Source organism: Rhinopithecus roxellana, chromosome 12 (assembly GCF_007565055.1).
Source record: "Rhinopithecus roxellana isolate Shanxi Qingling chromosome 12, ASM756505v1, whole genome shotgun sequence".
Lineage (NCBI taxonomy): Eukaryota > Metazoa > Chordata > Mammalia > Primates > Cercopithecidae > Rhinopithecus > Rhinopithecus roxellana.
Genome location: NC_044560.1, coordinates 118,195,421 through 118,217,435, shown reverse-complemented (window position 1 = coordinate 118,217,435; position 22,015 = coordinate 118,195,421). Strand labels below are relative to the sequence as shown.

Genomic DNA, 22,015 nt, shown 5'->3' with positions numbered 1-22,015 from the left:
GCAGTGAGCTGAGATCATGCCACTGCACTCCAGCCTGGGCAATAGAGCGAGACTCCGTCTCAAAAAAAAAAAAAAAAAAAAAAAAAGAGGCAAGCGCAATGTAATGACCAGAGTCTTTAAACTTGGAAGAGGAGGGTCAGAGTGATGTGAAGGAAAAATGACCTATCTTTGTAGGCTTTGGTGATGGAAGAAGGGGTCACGAACTAAGGAGTATGGGTAGCGTCTAGAAACCAGCAAAAGCAAGGACATAGAATACCCCCTAGAGCCTCCAACACCCTGGTTTTGGCCCGGTGAGACCCACTTCAGACTTCTGACCTCTATGACAGTAAGATAATACGTTTGTGTTGTATTAAGCTAATAATCTACAGTAATTTGTTAAAAGAGCAAAAATAAACTGATATAAGGCCTAATACTGAAAAAGCAGTGTCACTGAAACAAGCATAACCTTCCTGTTATGGAACATCCTTTCACTGTGTCTCAGTAATACAATCAGACCTTGTGATATAATTGTGTGTATGTTGGTGTATATGTGTGTCTATCTGTGGGTGTGCATATATGTGTGCATACATAGTGTGTGTATATATAGTGTATACGTATGTGTGTGTATATGGTGTGTGTGTATACATATGTGTGTATAGTGTGTATATATATGGTGTGTGTATGGTGTGTGTGGATGGTGTGGATGTGCGTATATGTGCGTCTATATATGGTGTGTGTATATATGTGTGTACGGTGTGTGTGTATGGTGTGGGTATATATGTGTATATATGCGTGTGTATGGTGTGTGTGTGGGTATATGTAGGTGTGTATATGTTTGTATCTATGAGGTATGCGTGTGTATGGGGTGTGTGTATGTGTGTATATATATGGTGTGTATATATGTATATGTGTGTATGTGTGTATGGTGTGTATGTATGTGTATATATGTGTGTGTATGGCACGTATGTGTATATGCTCGTGTGTGTATATGTATATGTGCATTATGGTATGTGTATATGCATGCGTGTGTATATATGTGTATATATGTGTGTATATGTATATATGGGGTATGTGTGTGTGTGTATGGTGTACATATGTAGGTGTGTATATTTGTGTATATATGGGGTGTGTGTGTATGTGTGTGTATATATGTAGGTGTGTATATCTGTATATATGGGGTGTGTATGTGTGTGTATGGTTTTTATGTGTGTATATATGTAGGTGTGTATAGGTACATATATGGGATGTGTGTGTGTATATGGGGTATGCGTGAATGGCGTGTATATGTGTATATATATGTAGGTGTGTATATGCACATATGGAGTATGTGTGTGTATATGTGTATATATGGTGTGTGTACATGTGTGTATGGTGTATATATATGTAGGTGTGTATATGTATATATGGTGTGTGTGTATATGTATGTGTGTATATATGTAGGTGTGTATATGTGTGTATATATGGGATGTGTGTGGTGTGTATATACGTGTCTATATATGTAGGTGTGTATATGGGGTGTGTGTATGGTATATATATATGTTATATGTAGGTGTGTATATGTGTGTACATATGAGGTGTGTGTGTATATGTGTGTATGATGCATATATATGTAGGTGTGTATATATGGGGTATGAGTGTGTGTGTATGTTCTTGTCCATGGTTCCTGGCTCATAATCCCATAACCCTTGGTACAATCTTAATGTTAGGGCACTTTCAGCCTCAGAAGCAAGCCTCAGGAAGCAGAATCTCTCTCTCTCTCTCTCATCTTCTCTTGCCCTCCTTTCACCTGCCCAAAACAGGACTCTCACTCCAGAGAGGGTCCTGCCCTATAACTGTAGGAAGGAACGCTGCACTGAGAGGCTAAGAAGAATCTGAACAGATGGGCCTTGAGTTTCCCCCCTCAGTCTATTAGCATTAGATCAACTCTATTTGTCCAATCACATTTCAACACATTCGTGCATGCTACAGTCACAACTATCCAATGAAGTCTCCATAAACGGCCTAAGAAGACAGGGTGAGGAGAGCTTCTGGACAGCTGAACAAGAGGCGTCTGATAGGAAGGTATAAAACAACTCATCCACGTGCTGAAAAGGTGGCGCACCCCAATTCCATGGGAACAGAAGCTCCTGTGCTTGGGACTCTTCCAACTCTAGCCCTACATATGTCTTCATCTGGCTGTTCATTAGTATCCTTTAAAATATCCTTCGTAATAAACTGGTATATATGTTTCCCTGAATTATGAGTCAATCAAATACATTAATAGAAGCCAAAGAGTATAAGAACCCCAACCTGCGGAGGGTTAGCAAGATGTCCCAGAGGCCTGGTCTTGTGGCTAGTGGGGCAGAGTGGGACAGTCTTGTTCACAACCTGTGGAATCTGATGCCATATCCAGGTAGACGGTGTCCGAATTGAACTGCAGGACACCAACTGATGTCCACTACAACAGCTTGCTTCTCCCCACACATTCAGTCACAAAGCTTTTTTTTTTTTTTTTTTTTTTTTTTTTTTGGAGACAAAGTCTTGCTCTCTCACCCAGGCTGGAGTGTGGTGGCATGATCTCAGCTCATCACAGGTTCACAGCCTCCCAGGTTGAAGTGATTCTCCTGCCTCAGCCTCCTGAGGAGCTGGGATTACAGGCATGCACCACCAGACCCAGCTAATTTTTGTATTTTACAAAATTGGTTCACTTTATGGAAAGCCCTCAGGTTAAGGAGAATAGTTCTAGACCATTTGAGGCTGTGGTTCATTTTGTGGACTTGCAAACACCCATCTCAGTTACCTTCATATATACATTGCTCCTGATGTACAGACATCCAGACTCAGCACATAACAGCAGCACTCACTGCGCACTCACACTCCAGGGTGCGGGTCTATGGTTTTACACATGTTAATGCATTTCACCCTCCTCACAAGCCTATCTTCAGAAGGCTCAAAAAGCTAACAGGCAGAAACAGGACTCAGGTCTTGGTCATCTACATTTAATGTTTGGTCTTAAGTCTTATAAACACATATCATTTAATTAAAAAAAAAAAAAAGGATACTCACCTGACCCTTTAAGATGTTTAACGATTCGTCCTCCTCCTCGGGAATGCTTTTCCTGAAGGATGCCGGCCTGGGGGAAACAGAACCAGAAGGGTAACACCTGCCATATCTAATAAAACCAAAGAGAAATACAAGGCCCCGAGATGGAGTTTCTGGGAGATTCCTGAAGAGCAAGATGAGGTGATTGAGATGATGAGGCGTGGAGCTGCCCCTCCCCCTGTCTCCCACATCAGGCACGTGTCCCTCTACAGGAGGAATTCTACTCCCGAGGCCACCGTCTCCTGTCACTCAGGCGGCCTGCATGGAGAGCACTTCTGGCTCTGAAAGCGTCACCTCATGGCTGTTTCTGCCTTGTTGTCGGTGAATTTCCTGGCGGGGCTCAGGCGCTCACGTCCCTCTGTGGCCCTTGTTCTCAGGCAGGTACCACTTAGTTAGGAGGGGAAGCAGCAGAGACGCTGGAGCCACAGGTTGCGCTGTCACACACACCTGCGTCACCCAGAAGGCCCGATCACCATCCCAGCACAAGCCTGCACGGACGGCTCAGCCTCACCACAGCTCACGCTGTCCTGAGACACATCTGTGCCCCTCATACCCACTAACGCCCAGCACGGCCACGCTGTGGGCCCCGCCACCCCACACAGTGCAAAGGTGCATCCGTGGGCCACGGAGACCCGTCCTGACCGCCGCCCCACACAACCCCCAGAGTGCACCTCACAGAGCACGGTCCCTGGGACGCACCGCCGAGGTTCACAGGTGTGGGCTCCGTCGACCCACAGCCTCTGGAGCACCCCCGGTCACCAGTTATGGGGCGAGCCCGGCTGTGTCACCCCACACTCTCCAGCAAGTGCGTCACCGTCAGAAGCTCAGTGCCCGCCTCCCCTCGGAGCCATGGGCGCCAATCTCACCTGCGCGGACTGGCGGAGCCACAGCGGTTTAGTCACCAGTGCAGAAGCGCACCCAGCGAGGCCCCCATCGCTCCCAATGACGCTCGCGTGCACCCGTGTCACAGTTACGGGGACAGGGCCGCCGCGTCAGCCTCGTACTCCCACGCAAGTGCGTCATACACTAGGTCCCGCCACCCATGGAGGCCAGCGCGCATGCGCATCCTGGACCCGGGAGAGGCCTCGAGCACCCAGCTGCGAGAGCGCGCAAGCAGCAGCAGAGCCCGACACGCATGTGCGTGCACACAGATCCCGACACGCATGTACACCCAGACCCCGATACACATGTGTGCGTACACACTGACCCCCCCCAACGCATGTGTGTGGCCAGACCTTGACACACATGTGCAACCAGACCCCGACACACATGTGCGCGTGCACAGACGCTGACACATGAACACACTGACACGCGTGCGCGCACCCTTCCTACTCCTTCCTTCCTTGGCCTCTCCCGAAGCCGCGGACGCACTCGGCGGTCCCCCTACCCCAGTGCCTGGCATGTACCCCTGGGTTCCTCCCAGGAAGCGAATGCCCTACTCAGGCTCAAACACACAGGAGCTTCCGGAAGGGATGAGAGGCTTGAGGAGGACGCCGGACCATCTCTGGGGAAACCAGAGCCCCAAGCCCCGTGTCCCAGCATGCAGCGCCTTACGTTCCTGGGGGCCTCTGGGAAACGTAGTCCGGGACGGTCCCAGGCAGGGGCCTCAGGGCGCGTTCCAGGCAGGCAGCCCCACACTGAGTCCATCTTGTTCCCTGCAGACTCCCCTTCCCGACTGGGAGAGGGGCTGTGTCACCCCAGCTGGGACCCCGTCTAGCCTCTGAGCGGGGTGATGCCGGGCGAGCCATGGCTGTCCTCAGAAGGGTATCCTCTCCTAGGCCCCTCTGGAGCGTCACCTGGAATTCTCTGCAGGCCACCAGCGAGCACAGGCTGCCCGAGCTGCTTTTCGATGTCCCTTGTTTGCTGGATTGTAAACAATGTGCAGGCAGCAGTTATGCCCGGTTAGTCACGCTCTCATTCCAAGTACTAATGCCACAGGGTCTACAGGATGTTGCAGGTACTTAACCACAGTTTCATTTTGACTCAAAATCCCACTTTTTAGAATTTATCCCAAGGAAACAGCTAGAGTAGTACACACATGTATGCCCCATATGTTTGGAGATTATCTTGTGTGTGGAAGTTTTTCTTTGAAATTGATACAAGTGTAGAGTCTTAGGTAGTTGTTCACATAATACTGAGAAAGCCTATGTAACTTTCACCTGGTTACCCCATTTGGTGATTGCAGTATACAGTATAACATCACTGCTAGGACATTCACATCATCCACTGATGTTATGCAAATTTCAAGACAGTAATATATATATATATTTTTTTGAGATGGAGTTTCGCTCTTGTTGCCCAGGTCAGGATTACAGGCATGAGCCACTGCACCCAGCCAAGACAGTAATTTTTAAAAATGAAAATCTTGCAGAAGATAGAGGAAAACATCACAATAGAGTACAGAATAAATTAGTCTGCTATATAATGGCATAAAATACATTTACTAATAGTGACACTGATTCATGTAAATTGAAATAATGTATCATTAATTACTGAGAGGAAGGTAGGTTTGAAAGGGTATGTATAATTTGGGAGGAGATATTTTGGTGAAACTAAGAACACAGGCTCTATAGTATAACTTTCAAAATGTGAATCTGAGCTCTAACAGTTATTAACTGCTGGTTTCCTCACTAATAAAATTGGGATAATAATACTGTAAGGTATGACTGTCTCAAGTATCAATTATCAGAATATCTAATACAGTAATATGTAAAGATTTTTTAAGTTTGTGGTTACTGTTGATCAGTAACATTACACTGATCCTGAATCCAGTTTTAAAAAAGAAACTCACCTGCTGTTTTTAATTTTTTTTGAAACAGGGTCTCGCTTTGTCACCCAGGCTGGAGAGCAGCAGCACGATCTCAACCACACTGCAATCTCTGCCTTCTAGGCTCAAAGTCATCCTTTCACCTTAGCCTCCCAAGAGCTGGGATTATAGGCACATGCCATCACGTCTGGCTAGTTTTCGTAATTTTTTTCTTTTCTTTTTTTTTGTAGAGACAGGGTCTCGCTATGCTGCCCAGGCTGGCCTTGAACTCCTGAGCTCAAGCAATCTGCCTCCTTGGCCTCCCAAAGTGCTGGGATTACAAACAAAAGCCACTGCACCTGGCCTGCTGTTTTTTCCTTATACTAAAATATGTACTTGTCGAACCAGCTGTCAATATAGTGAATGCTAACCAAAAAGAACTTTCAGAGCCTGATGTTAAGAACGAAATTTGTTTTGTTTAAGCACATTAGGTGAAAAGATTCTAGGACACATAAGGAGGAAATGTTCCCTCTCACAAGCAAGCAGGGGAAAAGAGAGATGATTCTGCATCAAAAATTGTGCTCAACTAATATGATCTTAGAAGATGCCAAACTGGGAACATTAGCAAGAGGATGAATCATGTGTTCCATGTGTTACAGGACAGTCACGCAAACCATTTTAATTGCCATCGCACTCAGTCTCACTTATCTTGGATTTGTTATTTGTCTAGTGGGTATTTTTTACTTGTACATATAATCATGGAAATGTTACTTGTACAAGCATATTTGTAAGGCAACAGGCATCAGTGATGACTGTCATGGTCTTTGAAAGAACCATTAAAATCATAGAAAATTTAATTCTGAAAGGCTGTAGAGCCATTTGTTCCAGAACCAGATTTGTTCCAGAACCCCCCTGGATATCAAAATCCTTGAATGCTTAAGACCCTTATACAAAGTGGTGTAGTATCTGCACATAACCTATCCACATCCTCTTGTACATTTTAGATCATCTCTAGATTCTTTATAAATATCTAATGCTAATAATTTTCATACTGTATTATTTAGAATAATGAGAAGAAAAGTCTGTACATGTTCAATACAGATGTTTGCATCTGTAAAATAGGATGCAAACATCCTATTTTTTTTACCAAGGATATTTTCGACCTGTGGTTGAATCCACAGATGCAGAACTCATTCCAAGGGTGCACTATATTTTTTGATAATTTGTTGCCATGCGATTAGTTTCAGATGATGTGTCTCTAATCCTATAAGGTGTAAACATATGAGAGGTTTTCCAAAACAAGACAAAGATCACTGGCACGCCCCTCCCGTCCCCACATGCTTGCAGGTCTAATGTGACCCGTGGCTGGGCTGGATGCTTTTTATAAACCACCACTTGGAAAGTCTTTGATTCATTTACTTTATCAATTAGAAGGATTTAATGTTCCAGAAACAAAAGCACATACATGTTTAGATGGGAAGTGGAGGACTATAAACATATATACCAAAATATGATTAACAGTAATTATCTCTAGATGGAATTACGGGTAATTAATTCTGAGATTCTTCTTTATGAACTCCTTAAAGGACTGAATTTTTTTGCAGTTGGCCTGCATTAATCCCATTACAAGAAATGAAAGTTAAGGGAGTCCTAATTTTTAAGTATGATTGGCCGGGCGCGGTGGCTCAAGCCTGTAATCCCAGTACTTTGGGAGGCCGAGGTGGGTGGATCATGAGGTCACGAGTTAGAGACCAGCCTGACTAACATAGTGAAACCCCATCTCTACTAAAAAAGACAATAATTAGCCAGGCATAGTGGTGCACGCTACTCCGGAGGCTGAGGTAGGAGAAGCGCTTGAACCCAGGAGGCGGAGGTTGGGCCAAGATTGCACCACTGCACTCCAGGCTGGGCGACAGAGCAAGACTCTGTCTCAAAAAAAGAGAAAAAAAAAAAAAAAAAAAAAAGATTAACGGCCAGGCATGGTGGCTCATGCCTGTAATCCCAGCACGTTGGGAGGCCGAGGTGGGCAGATCACTTGAGGTCAGGAGTTTGAGACCAGCATGGCCAACATGGCAAAACCCCATCTCTACTAAAAATACAAAATTTAGCCGGGCTTGGTGGCGGAAGCCTGTAATCTCAGCTACTCGGGAGCCTGAGACAGGAGAATCACTTGAACTTGGGAGTCGAAGGTTGCAGTGAGTCAAGATCAGGCCACTGCACTCCAGCATGGGTGACAGAGCGAGACTCCATCTCAAAAAAAAAAAAAGACAAAATAGACTTTAAATAAAAACTGTAAAGAGAGGCAAAGAATGTCATTATATAATCAGTCCATCAGTCAAGATGATATATTAATTATAAATATGTATGCATCCAGCATTGGAGCTCTTAAATACATAAAGCAAACATTAAGAAATCTCAAGGGAGGGTTAGATTTTAATACAGTGATAGAAAAGGACTTCAAATCCTACTTTCAACAAAGGAAAGATCATTCAGACAGAAAATCAACACGGCAACATTGGACTTGAATTACACTTTAGACCAAATGCGCCTAATGGTTGTATTCTGCACCATCTCTCTAACAGCAGCAGCAGGTACATTCTTCTCAAGCACACATGAAACATTCTCCAGGATAGATCATGCTAGGTCATGATACAAATCTTAAGAAATTTACAATGACTGAAATCATATGAATGATCTTTTCCAACCACAAGGGCATAAAGCTAGAAATCAACGATGGGAGAAATTTAGGTAAATTTTAAAATATGTGGATATTAAGCAACGTGATGCTAAACAACCCATGGGCCAGGGGAGAAACTGTAAAAATATTTTCAGACAAACGTAAATGTAAACACAACATTCTCAAATCTTAAAGAATGCAAGAGAGGCAGTTCTAAGCCGGAAGTTTATAGCAATAAATACTTATATCACGAAAGAAGAAGATCTCAAACAAACATTTCAAGGAACCAGAAAATGAACAAATGGAGTCCAAAGATAGGAAGGAAGGAAATAATAAAGATTAGAGCAAAAAATAAGTAAAATACAGACTGGAAAACAATATGAAAAGATTTTTAAGGTTTTTTTTTTTTTTTGAGACAGAGTTCCCACTGTTCCCATAGACAGAATTTCTAACGTTAGAATCATTAGGCTTTTAAGAATTGAGTAAGATGTTTCTCAGGTCCCAAATTCCAGCAAAATAGCTGATGCCAAGCAGTCTGAAGACATCCACAGAGCAACAGAATCAGCGTGAGAATAGTTTCTTCATCTTCCTTTCTCATGATTGCACCCCGCACTCTTCAACCAGTGATTTCCACACTTTAAAACCCTTAAAAACCCTAGCTCCAAACTCCTTGGGAAGATGGATTTCATTTTCATCCCACCTCCTTGTTCTGCAGCCTGACAGTAAACCTTCTTTCTTTGCTGCAACCTGCTGTATAGACATGCCGTGCTCACGGGGCAACAGACCTATTACGGTTATAACATTGGCACGAAAACACACAATGGAAGAATAGAGCCCAGAAACAAATCCAAACTCATGGTCAAATGATCTTTGACAAAGGTGCCAAAATCACACAACGGGGAAAGGATGATCTCTTAAATACATGGTGTTGGGAAACTGGATATTTGCAGGCAGAAGAATGCAACTGGACCCTTCTTTTACTTCATATAGTAAAATGAGGCCAGGCGTGGTGGCTCACCCGAGGTCAGGAGTTTAAGACCAGCCTGGCCAACGTGGGGAAACTCCGTCTCTACTAAAAACACAAAAATTAGCCAGGTGTGGTGGCAGCAGCCTGTAGTCTCAGCTACTCAGGAGGCTGAGGGAGGAGAATCACTTGAACCTGGGAGGCGGAGGTTGCAGTGAGCCGAGATTGTGCCACACCCAGCTTGGGTGACAGAGTGAGACTTAGTCTCAAAAAAAGAAAAAAGAAAAAAAGAAAAATTAAGTCAAAATGGATTAAAGACATAAAAGTATGACCAGAAGCTGTAAAACTACTGGGAGAATACATAAGGAAAATTCTCCTTCACATCACCCTTGGCAATGAGTTTTTGGCTATCACACCAGAAGATCATCCTACAAAAGCAAAAATAAGTAAATGGGACTACGTCAAACTAAAAATTTCCCACACAGCAAAGGAAACAATAAAATGAAAAGGCAGCCTACAGACTGGGAGAGACTGTTTGCAAACCATATATCTGATAAGGGGTTAACATCTAAAACAGGGCTGGGCATGGTGGCTCACACCTGGAATCCCAGAACTTTGGAAGGCTGAGGTGGGAGGATCGCTTAAGCCCAGGAGTTTAAGATCAGCCTGGGCAACATGGTAAGACCCCATATCTACAAAAAATTGAAAAATTAGCTGGGCATGGGCTGGGCGTGGTGGCTCACACCTGTAATCCCAGCACTTTGGGAGGCCGAGGCGAGCAGATCACGAGGTCAGGAGATCGAGATCATCCTGGCTAACACAGTGAAATTCCGTCTCCACTAAAAATACAAAAAAAAAAAAATTAGTTGGGCGTGGTGGCATGCGCCTGTAGTCCCAGCTACTCGGAGACTAAGGCACGAGAATCACTTGAACCTAGGAGGCGGAGGTTGCAGTGAGCCGAGATCGCGCCACTGCACTCCAGCCTGGGTGACAGAGGGAGACTCCATCTCAAAAAAAAAGTAGAAAAGAAAAGAAAAATTAGCGGGGCATGATGGCATGTGCCTGTAGTCACAGCTACTCGGGAGGCTGAGGTAGGATTACTTGGGTCCAGGAGGTAGAGGCTGCAGTGAGCTGTGACCACTGCACTCCAGCCTGGATGACAGAGCAAGACCCTGTCTAGAAAACAAACAAACAAACAAACAAACACGACAAAACATAGAACTCAAACAACTCAACAGCAAAAAACCAAATAACCCTGATAATAAATGGGCAGAAAACTTGAACAGCCATTTCTTGATAGAAGACATACAAATTGCTATAAGTCTGTGAAAAATTGCTCAAGATTACTACTATTATTCAGGGCCACACAAAGTTAAACCACAATGAGATATCACCTCATACATGTAAGAATGGCTTTTATTTATTTATTTATTTATTTATTTTTTGAGACAGAGTCTCGCTCTGTCGCCCGGGCTGGAGTGCAGTGGCGGGATCTCAGCTCACTGCAAACTCCGCCCCCCGGGTTTACACCATTCTCCTGCCTCAGCCTCCCGAGTAGCTGGGACCACAGGCGCCAGCCACCTCGCCCGGCTCGTTTTTTGTATTTTTTAGTAGAGACGGGGTTTCACCATGTTAGCCAGGATGGTCTCGATCTCCTGACCTCGTGATCCGCTTGTCTTGGCCTCCCAAATGCTGGGATTACAGGCTTGAGCCACCGCGCCCGGCCCCAAGAATGGCTTTCATTAAAAAACAAACAAACAGGCCGGGCGCGGTGGCTCAAGCCTGTAATCCCAGCACTTTGGGAGGCCGAGATGGGCGGATCACGAGGTCAGGAGATCGAGACCGTCCTGGCTAACACGGTGAAACCCCGTCTCTACTAAAATAATACAAAAAAACTAGCCGGGCGAGGTGGCGGGCGCCTGTAGTCCCAGCTAATCGGGAAGCTGAGGCGGGAGAATGGCGTAAACCCGGGAGGCGGAGCTTGCAGTGAGCCGAGATCCGGCCACTGCACTCCAGCCTGGGCGATAGAGCAAGACTCCCGTCTCAAAAACAAACAAACAAACAAACAAACAAACAAAAATATGTTGGCGAGGCTGTGAGGAAAACAGGATCCTTGTACACTGTTGGTCAGAATGTAAATTAGTATAGCCATTAGGGAAAACACTATGGAGATGCCTCGAAAAACTAAAACTATCAGATGACACAGCAATCCCACTCTGGGTATATATCCAAAGAAAATGAAATTAGTATGTCATGGCGATACCCGTGCTCCCATGTTCACTGCAGTAGCATTATTCACAGTAGTCAAGATAAGGAATCAACCTACATACTTACCAGGAATGAATGAAGAAAGTGTGGTAAAGATAACACAATGCAATGCTATCCAGCTTTTACAAAGAAGGAAATCCTGTTATTGTGACAACATGGATAAATTTGGAGGGCACTGTACTCAGTGAAATAAGCTAGACACAGACAAAGGCTGCATGATGTCATTTACATGTGGAGTGTAAAAACAAAATCAAACTCACAGGAGAAGAGGGGTGGTTGTCAGGGACTGGGAGGGTGATGGGGAATGAGAAGATGAAAGGAGTGGGAATAATTTCTGGAGATTTATTGTCTAGCATGGTGACTCAGCATAATGAGTAATATTGTGTACTTTAAATATGCCAAGAGAGTAGATTTAAATGTTCTCATTGCAAATACGATTATCAGTGAGTTGAGGGATATGTTAATCAGCTTGATTTAATCCGCGGTGTATGCACAGATCAAAGCCTTTGTAGGCCACAAACATACATAAACTGTCACTCGAGACATCTGCCAACCTCTGCAACTCATTATTAAACCATATGGTTACTCACAGTTCACACAAAGGGGGAACTGAAAAAAAAACGAAAGCTGTCCGCCCAAAGAAGTCCCAGTCAATAGAACAAATTTCGATTTACTGCATATTGAAAAACATCCCTGCCTTTGGTGACACAGAAATTTGCTCAAACCCCACTCTTAAAAGTCTTACAAAACTGACAACTTTGCCAGGTACAGACTAAACAAGCTAACTTTCTCTTTTCTTGTGCTCTAAAAATCAGTCCCATGGAAAAGGCCAAAGATATCTGTTTGACTCCACCTAAAAACGAGCCCCTTCCTTACCCAAGCACGCCGTAAAACAAAGCGCTAACATGAGCCTCGAGGAGGGATTTTTCTGTACCATCAGATCTTAGAAAACCAGAGCACACAGCAGGACGTCAAAAATTTGACAAATGGGTTTGTGAATACTCAAAGGAGAGGGCTGGTCAACCAGGGGTACGGGGAGGAATATACCTGCCTGGTCCTTGCCACACCTCCTGGGAAGGAACTACTGGGATACACTGCTATTAGGGAGGATATCTGGGGCCATAAAGAGTAAAGAGTCCTAAGTCATATAAACACAAATCATTTAATGAACAAAAAAGGTACCTCATGTGGAGAGTTGACTTGAAGACATATAATATATTAGGTCAGTGCAAACGTAATTGACATTAAAGGTAATGGCAAAAACCCCAGTTACTTTTGCACCAACCTAAATAATAATGTTTTCCCCTCAGGATGCTGTTTCTGCAGGATGCCAGCCTAGGGGAAAGGAAGAACGAGACCCTAGGGTCTTTCTGGAGCACAGGCTGCACTAACAAATACCCTCCAGGGCACGCCTGCCCCCAGGCCATGCCCGAAACCAATCTGAACTGAGAGGACACTGGCATTTGTGAGTTTCAGAGTTCTTGGGGACTAACCTGTATTTACCGGATTCTAGAACACGTGGTTCTCCCAACACCGACCTACCAAGTTAGTCACCTCTGCCTCCACAAGGATTCCCACTCCCGAGGCTTCCTGTTACTGCAACACAGGAGCCTGTACGGAGAACACGTCTGGCTTGAACACTGTTATCTATGGCGATGGCTGTGCCCTTTGTGTTGGTTCAGTTAATGACGGGGTCCTGGCTCTCATGTCCCACTAGGGGCCCCTGCTCTCAGGCAGGTACCACACGGTTGGAAGGTGAAGGCAGAGGAAGCCCAGAGACAATGGAAATACAAGTGGCAGACTGTGAGTCAGTGACTGGTCTAGGACTGTGGCTGGGTGATCGGGAGCGTGGCCCACTGTGTCCATAAGGGGATGTGACAGGGACTGTGTCACCTCATCTGGGACCCCGTCTAATCTCTGGTGGGGTGATGCCAGGCGAGCCATGGCTGTCCTCAGAAGGGTATCTATCCTCTCCTAGACCCTCTGGAGCGTCACCTGGAATTCTCTCCAGGCCGCCAACCAGCACAGGCTGCCCGAGCTGCTTTTCGGTGTCCCTTGCTTGCTGGATTGTAAACAATGTGCAGGCAGCAGTTATGCCCTGTTAGTCACGCTTTCATTCCAAGTACTAACGTCACAGGGTGTGGTATAGTGCGGGCCCTCCACAAACATCTAATTTTGACTCAAAATTCCACATTTGGAATTTATGGGTCCAGGAGGAGGAAACGGTTAGAAAGACAAGAAAACAGAAGTACACAAATGTACGTGACAGAGTGATCAAAAAAAATGTTTTTCTAGGAAAGTTATTTCTTTTTCTAAAAAACTGAGATAACTGTAGATTCACATGTAGTTGTAAATAATAATAGAGACAGATCTGGTATGCCCTTAACCTGACTTACACCAGCAGTGATAGCTTATAAAACTGTAGCACAGGCCGGGCATGGTGGCTTATACCTGTAATCCCAGCACTTTGGGAGGCCAAGGCAGGCAGATCACAAATTCGAGACCAGCCTGGCCAACATGGTGAAACCCCGTCTCTACTAAAAATACAAAAATTAGCTGGCCATGGTGGTGGGAGCCTGTAATCCCAGCTACTCAGGAGGCTGAGGCAGGAGAACTGCTTGAACCCAGGAAGTGGAGGTTGCAGTGAGCCAAGATTGCGCCACTGCACTCCAGCCTGGGTGACAGAGAGACTCCGTCTCAAAAAACAAAACAAAAAAAACAAACAAGAAAAAAACAAAACTACAGTACAGTATCACAGCCAGGATACTGACATAGACTCCATCCTTGATTTTATCTATGATTTCCAGAGACTATTGTTTCAACAATGAAAAAATAGAAATATCTCACAGTATAGATTAAATTATGGTCTGCTATATGATGGCAAGGAATACTAATAATACTGACTTTTTTTTTTTTTTTTTTGAGACGGAGCTCTATTGCCCAGGCTGGAGTGCAGTGGCGTGATCTCGGCTCACCGCAAGCTCTGCCTCCCGGGCTCACACCATTCTCCTACTTCAGCCTCCTGAGTAGCTACAGGGGTAGTGGGACTACAGGCGCCCACTACCTCGCCCCGCTAATGTTTTGTATTTTTAGTAGAGACAGGGTTTCACAGGTTTAACTGTAGGCTGTTAGCCAGGATGGTCTCGATCTCCTGACCTAGTAATCCATCCGCCGTGGCCTCCCAAAGTGCTGGGATTACAGGCATAAGCCACCATGCCTGGCCTAATAATATTGATTCTTATTGAGAATTTTTTTTTTTTTTTGAGACAGAGTCTCATTCTGATGCCAGGCTGGAGTGCAGTGGTGCAATCTTGGTTCACTGCAATCTCCGCCTTCCGGGTTCACGTGATTCTCCTGCCTCAGCCTCCCAAGTAGCTGGGACTACAGGCGCGCATCACCACGTCCAGCTAATTTTTGTATTTTTAGTGCAGATGGGGTTTCACCATGGTGGCCAGGACGGTCTCGATCTCCTGACCTTGTGATCTGCCTGCCTTGACCTCCCAAAGTGCTGGAATTACAGCTGTGAACCACCACACTCGGCTTATTGAGAAAATTTTTATGATGAATTACCAAGTGAAGAAGGTAGATTAAGAAGGTGTGTATAATTTGGGCAGAGATGTTTTGGTGAAATTAAGAATACAGGTTGTGGCCGGGCATGGTGGCTCAAGCCTGTAATCCCAGCACTTTGGGAGGCCGAGGCGGGCGGATCACGAGGTCAGGAGATCGAGACCATCCTGGCTAACCCGGTGAAATCCCGTCTCTACTAAAGATACAAAAAACTAGCTGGGCATGGTGGTACGCGCCTGTAATCCCAGCTACTAGGGAGGTTGAGGCAGGACGATTGCTTGAACTGGGAGGTGGAGGTTCAGTGAGCCGAGATCGCGCCATTACACTCCAGCCTGGGAGACAGGGCGAGACTCCATCTAAAAAAAATAAAAAAACTCATAATAGAGACAGGGTCTTGCCATGCTGCCCAGTCTTGAACTTCTGGGCTCAAGCGATCCTCCTGCCTCACAGCTCCCAAAGTGCTTTGGATTACAGGTGTGAGCCACCATGCCTGTCCCCTTCTTTTTCCTAATGGTAAAATGTGGCGCCGGGCGTGGTGGCTCACGCCTGTAATCCCAGCACTTTCGGAGGCTGAAGCAGGTGGATTACCTGAGGTCGGAAGTTCAAGACCAGCCTGATCAACATGGAAAAACCCTGTCTCTACTAAAAATACAAAATTAGCTGGGCGTGGTGGCACTTGCCTGTAATCTCAGCTACTTAAGAGGCTGAGGCAGGAGAATCGCTTGAACCCGGGAGGCGGAGGTTGCGGTGAGCCGCAATTGCGCCATTGCACTCCAGCCTGGGCAACAAGAGCGAAACTCCATCTCAAAAAAACCCAAAAGTGCCTTCCTTGAACCCGCTGTCTGCGTAATCAATATTAACCAAAAATAACAGAGTCTGATGTTAAGAATGAAATTCATTTCGTTTAACAAAACAAATCCATTAGCAAAAGAGATTCTAAGAAATATAAAGAGGAAACGTTCCATCAGCAGCTGGGGACAGACACACTGTTCCGCATAAAAACATCTAATTTAACGACTCTAATCTGAGAAGATGCCAATTTAAGAACATTAGCAAGAGGCTGAATCTTGTGTTCCACAGGATAAGGGAGATACATATGAGATACTGTTATCTAATTCTTTTTCTATCTTGGAAACGCTACTTATATAGCCCATATTTGTTACTTGTACAAATAATCTTGCTAATGTTACATGGAAAGTCCGTATCTGCAAGGCACCCAGTGATTAGTGTTCATCAGTGATTATTGTGATGTCCTGGGAGAGGAACATTAACATTCTGTAATCTAATTCTAAAAGGCTGTCTTTGTTGAACAGTTGTTGCCATAGGTTAGATTCAGGTGATGTATTTCTAATCCTATAAGGTAGAAATATGTGAGAGATATTTCAAAGCAAGGCAAAGATCACCAGCATAGCCCTTCCCCTCCCAACACACACACGGGTGTAATGAGATTCATGGCTGGGTTGGATTCCTTTTATAAATGAAGATGTGGAGTCTTTGGCTCACTTATGATTAATTAGCAAGATTCAATACTCCAAAAACAAAACACACACATGCTTAGAGGCAAAGGAGAGGACTAGAAACATAAATACCATTTCAAATGTCTTTTTCTTGTTTTTTTTTTTTTTTTTTTTTTTTTTTTTGAGACACTGTCTCCCTTTGTCACCCAGGCTAGAGTGCAGTGGCATAATCATGGCTCACTGCAGCCTGGAACCCCTAAGCTCAAGTGATCCTCCCACCTCAGCCTTCTGAGTAGCTGAAACTATAGGTATGCACCACCATGCCTGGCTAATTTTTTTCAATTTTTTATTTTAGTAGAGATGGAGTCTCACTCTTGCCCAGGCTGGTCTCAAACTCCTGACCTCAAGTGATCATCCCGCTTTGGCCTCCCAAAGTGCTGGCCATTTAAAATGTTAATCAGTGATTATCTCTGGAGGGTACAATTATAGGTAATTTGGAAATTCTTCTTTAAGGGCTCCTTAGGGACTTTTTTTTTTTTTTGCCCCCAGCAGGGCTGCATTAATCCTAGTATAAGAAATATAACAAGATAGGAGCAGTGTACAGTGGCTTGTGCCTGTAATCCCAGGGACTTGAGAGGCCGAGGTGGGAAGATCACTTTAACCCCGGAGATTGAGGCTGCTGTGAACTATTATCAACCCCCCGCATTCCAGCATGGGCAACAGAACACAACCTTGTCTATAAGAAAAAAACAAAACAAAACAAAACAAAAACACATAAAAAAAGAAATATAGGCCAGGCATCCCGGTGGCTCACACCTGTAATCCCAGCATTCTGGGAGGCCAAGGCAGGCAGAGCACTTGAGGTCGGGAGCTCGAGACCAGCCTGACCAACATGGAGAAACTCTGTCTCTACTAAAAATACAAAATTAGCTGGGCATGGTGGTGCATGCCTGTAATCCCAGCTACTCGGGAGGCTGAGGCAGGAGAATTGCTTGAACCCAGGAGGCAGAGGTTACGGTGAGCCGAGATCACGCCACTGCACTCCAGCCTGGGCAGAGCGAAACTCCATCTCAAAAAAAAAAAAAAAAAAGAACATGATTATGATTATACCACATTAAAAAAAAAAGGACTATAGCTATGGGGGAGCTAGTACATTGTTGTCATGAAGGAAACTCTGAATGGATTGGCCTATGAGAGGCAAAATCACTGCCTCTCAAATATGTCAATATGGTAATGCTGGCACCTATGATTATATTACCTTACATGGCAAAGGGGAATTAAGGTTGCAAATGGACTAAAATCGCTAATGGGCTGACACTAAGATGGTGAAGATTATCCTGAGTTACCTCAGTGGGCCTAATGTAATCATCACGGTCCTCAAAGTTAGAAGACGGTAAGATGAACAGAAAGAAGTAGGGTCAGAGTAATGTGATGGAAATGGACTTGACCTGTCTTTGCAGCTTTGATGGTGGAAGAAGGGGTCATGAGCCAAGGAGTGTGGGCAGCGTCTAGAAGCCAGCAAAAGCAAGGACACAAAACACCTCCTACAGGGCGGGCTTGGTGGTGGCTCATGCCTGTAATCCCAGCACTTTGGGAGGCTGAGGTGGGCTAATTAATCACCTGAGGTCAGGAGTTCGAGACCAGCCTGATCAACATGGAGAAACCCCGTTTCTACTAAAAATACAAAAATTAGCTGCGGATAGTGGTGCGTACCTGTAATCCCAGCTACTCGGGAGGCTGAGGCGGGAGAATCACTTGAATCTGGGAGGTGGAGGTTGCAGTGAGCCAAGATTGTGCCACTGCGCTCCAGCATGGGCAACAGAGCAAGACTCCATCTCAATTAAAAAAAAAAAAAAAGGCCGGGCGCGGTGGCTCAAGCCTGTAATCCCAGCACTTTGGGAGGCCGAGACGGGCGGATCACGAGGTCAGGAGATCAAGACCATCCTGGCTCACACGGTGAAACCCCGTCTCTACTAAAAATACAAAAAACTAGCCGGGCGACCTGGCGGGCGCCTGTAGTCCCAGCTACTCGGGAGGCTGAGGCAGGAGAATGGCGTGAACCCGGGAGGCGGAGCTTGCAGTGAGCTGAGATCCGGCCACTGCACTCCAGCCTGGGCGACAGAGCGAGACTCCGTCTCAAAAAAAAAAAAAAAAAAAAAAAAGACCATCTCCTAGAGCCTCCAAGCACAAACACCTCCCAGAGCCCTGCCAACATCTTGGTTTTGGCCCAGTGAGACCCACTTCAGACTTCTGACCTCTAGGATAGCAAGATAATATATTTGTGTTGTATTAATAAATCTGTGGTAATTTGTTAAAACAGGAAAAATAAACTGATACAAGGCTTAGTATTGAAAAAAGTGTCACTGAAACAGGCACAACCTCCCTGTTCTAAAACATGTTTTCCGCGGTTTCAGTAATACAATCAGACCCTCAACACAATAATGTAGCTAAATTGCCTCTGTAGGCATCTTAATTAACGGAGTATTTTGTCCCCTCCCCGCCAAATTCTTACATTAAAATCCTATCCCTCAATGCGATACTATTAGGAGGTGGGGCCTCTGGGAGGTGATTAGGTCATGAGGGTGGAACCCTCAGGAATGGAATTAGTGCCCTATGAAAGACCCCAGAGAGCTCGCATCTCTTTCCTCCATGAGAGGACACAGCAAGATGGTGACAGTCTCCAACTTGGAAGAGGGCTCTCAACAAAACTTGACCATGCTGGCACCCTCTTCTCAGACTTCCAGCCTCCAGAACTGTGAGCAATAAATGTTTGTTGTTTCAGCCACCAGTCTATGGTACTGTGTTGTAGCAGCTGAAACAGACTAACGTAAGAATAAATTAAGGAGTGTGTGCAAAACACAAGAGACTATGGTACAAACATGTGCTCAATAAATGTGGCCAGGCTCCTCTCTTCTGAAGGATTCATGAATAATCCTAAATAATATATTAAAATGTCATGTTGGACAAGGTATTTACAAAAATCTTATTCAATGGAATTTCTAGGCAATGGAAGGATTTCCTTCATTTACTGTTGTTAATAACTATTAGTAGTGTTTAATATTATGTCAGTGCATTTTTCTTTCTTATGGCTATAACTAAAGTTACTTCTTTATGGCTGCAGAGTATTCCATGAAATGAATGTGGTATAATTACTTAACCATTTCCACCATCCTGAACAATAATTGTGGTCAAGGTACACAGTCTTCAATTCTGGACTAATGGGTCTAAATGTCTTTGGGGCATGTACACCCTTCTTAATGCCATGAAATTACAGAGTATCTCCTTAGGGTGGTGGTGGTGGGGGACCAATACACTAACACTGATAAACACATATAGTAAATATATACACAACATCCCTTGGAAAGTTGTAAGGGGAGTTAAAGGAAGGCCCTCAGGTTAAGGATAACAGTTCTAGGTCATTTGAGGCTGTGGTTCACTTTATGGAAGGCCCTCAGGTTAAGGAGAATAGTTCTAGACCATTTGAGGCTGTGGTTCATTTTGTGGACTTGCAAACACCCATCCCAGTTACTTCATATATACATTGCTCCTGATGTACAGACATCCAGACTCAGCACATAACAGCAGCACTCACTGCGCACTCACACTCCAGGGTGCGGGTCTATGGTTTTACACATGTTAATGCATTTCACCCTTCTCGCAAGCCTATCTTCAGAAGGCTCAAAAAGCTAACAGGCAGAAACAGGACTCAGATCTTGGTCATCTACATTTAATGTTTGGTCTTAAGTCTTATAAACACATATCATTTAATTAAAAAAAAAAAAAAAGGATACTCACCTGACCCTTTAAGATGTTTAACGATTCGTCCTCCTCCTCGGGAATGCTTTTCCTGAAGGATGCCGGCCTGGGGGAAACAGAACCAGAAGGGTAACACCTGCCATATCTATAAAACCATATATATAAAACCAAATATATAAAACCAAAGAGAAATACAAGGCCCCGAGATGGAGTTTCTGGGAGATTCCTGAAGAGCAAGATGAGGTGATTGAGATGATGAGGCGTGGAGCTGCCCCTCCCCCTGTCTCCCACATCAGGCACGTGTCCCTCTACAGGAGGAATTCTACTCCCGAGGCCACCGTCTCCTGTCACTCATGAGGCCTGCATGGAGAGCACTTCTGGCTCTGAAAGCGTCACCTCATGGCTGTTTCTGCCTTGTTGTTGGTGAATTTCCTGGCGGGGCTCAGGCGCTCACGTCCCTCTGTGGCCCTTGTTCTCAGGCAGGTACCACTTAGTTAGGAGGTGAAGCAGCAGAGACGCTGGAGCCACAGGTTGCGCTGTCACACACACCTGCGTCACCCAGAAGGCCCGATCACCATCCCAGCACAAGCCTGCACGGACGGCTCAGCCTCACCACAGCTCACGCTGTCCTGAGACACATCTGTGCCCCTCATACCCACTAACGCCCAGCACGGCCACGCTGTGGGCCCCGCCACCCCACACAGTGCAAAGGTGCATCCGTGGGCCACGGAGACCCGTCCTGACCGCCGCCCCACACAACCCCCAGAGTGCACCTCACAGAGCACGGTCCCTGGGACGCACCGCCGAGGTTCACAGGTGTGGGCTCCGTCGACCCACAGCCTCTGGAGCACCCCCGGTCACCAGTTATGGGGCGAGCCCGGCTGTGTCACCCCACACTCTCCAGCAAGTGCGTCACCGTCAGAAGCCCAGTGCCCGCCTCCCCTCGGAGCCACCAGAGCCAATCTCACCTGTGCGGACTGGCGGAGATGCAGCGGCTGCGTCACTGGTGCAAACACGCACCCAGCACGCCTCCCATCGCCCCCAATGACGCTCGCGTGCACCTGTGTCACACAGTTACGGGGACAGGGCTGCCGCGTCAGCCTCGTACTCCCACGCAAGTACGTCATACACTCGGTCCCGCCACCCATGGAGGCCAGCGCGCATGCGCATCCCGGACCCAGGCGCCCCGGGGCCTGGCGCTTTGAGCTGCCGGAGCGCGCAAGCGGCAGCAGAGCCGGACACGCATGTGCGCACAGACCCCTACACGTATGTGAGCGACGACAGACCCCCCCATACGTAGTGTGCTCAGCCGTTGAGGTGCCTGTGCGGGCACACAGACCCTGACAGGCGTGTGCGCAAGCACAGACGCCGACACGCATGTGTGCATGGAGCCCGACACGCATGTGCAGGCACAACAGAGCCCGACACACATGTGCACGTGCACAGACTCCGACACGTGGACACACTGGGACGTGTGTGTGCACCCCTCCCATCTCTTTCCCTCCTCCGCCTCTCCCAAA

At 45.9% G+C, this 22,015-nt stretch overlaps 1 protein-coding gene across 11 annotated transcripts in view; it reads right to left on the bottom strand.

Moving 5' to 3' along the window:
* ZNF331 (zinc finger protein 331) overlaps positions 1 to 21,681 on the bottom strand; it is a 40,806-nt gene extending 19,125 nt beyond the window's left edge. Inside the window, exons 1-3 of one of the 11 annotated variants that reach the window (XM_010380718.2) lie at positions 21,464 to 21,681; positions 20,535 to 20,601; positions 3,025 to 3,091 (exon numbers count right to left, since the gene is read on the bottom strand). Coding sequence is in view for 2 of the 11 variants with exons in the window: in XM_030913076.1 (XP_030768936.1) it covers positions 3,025 to 3,091; positions 4,516 to 4,707 (259 nt within the window). In the remaining 9 variants the exon portion in view is untranslated. The other 10 variants (XM_010380719.2, XM_010380721.2, XM_010380722.2 and 7 more) reach the window with 10 other exon arrangements.
* Positions 21,682 to 22,015: the final 334 nt, after the last annotated feature.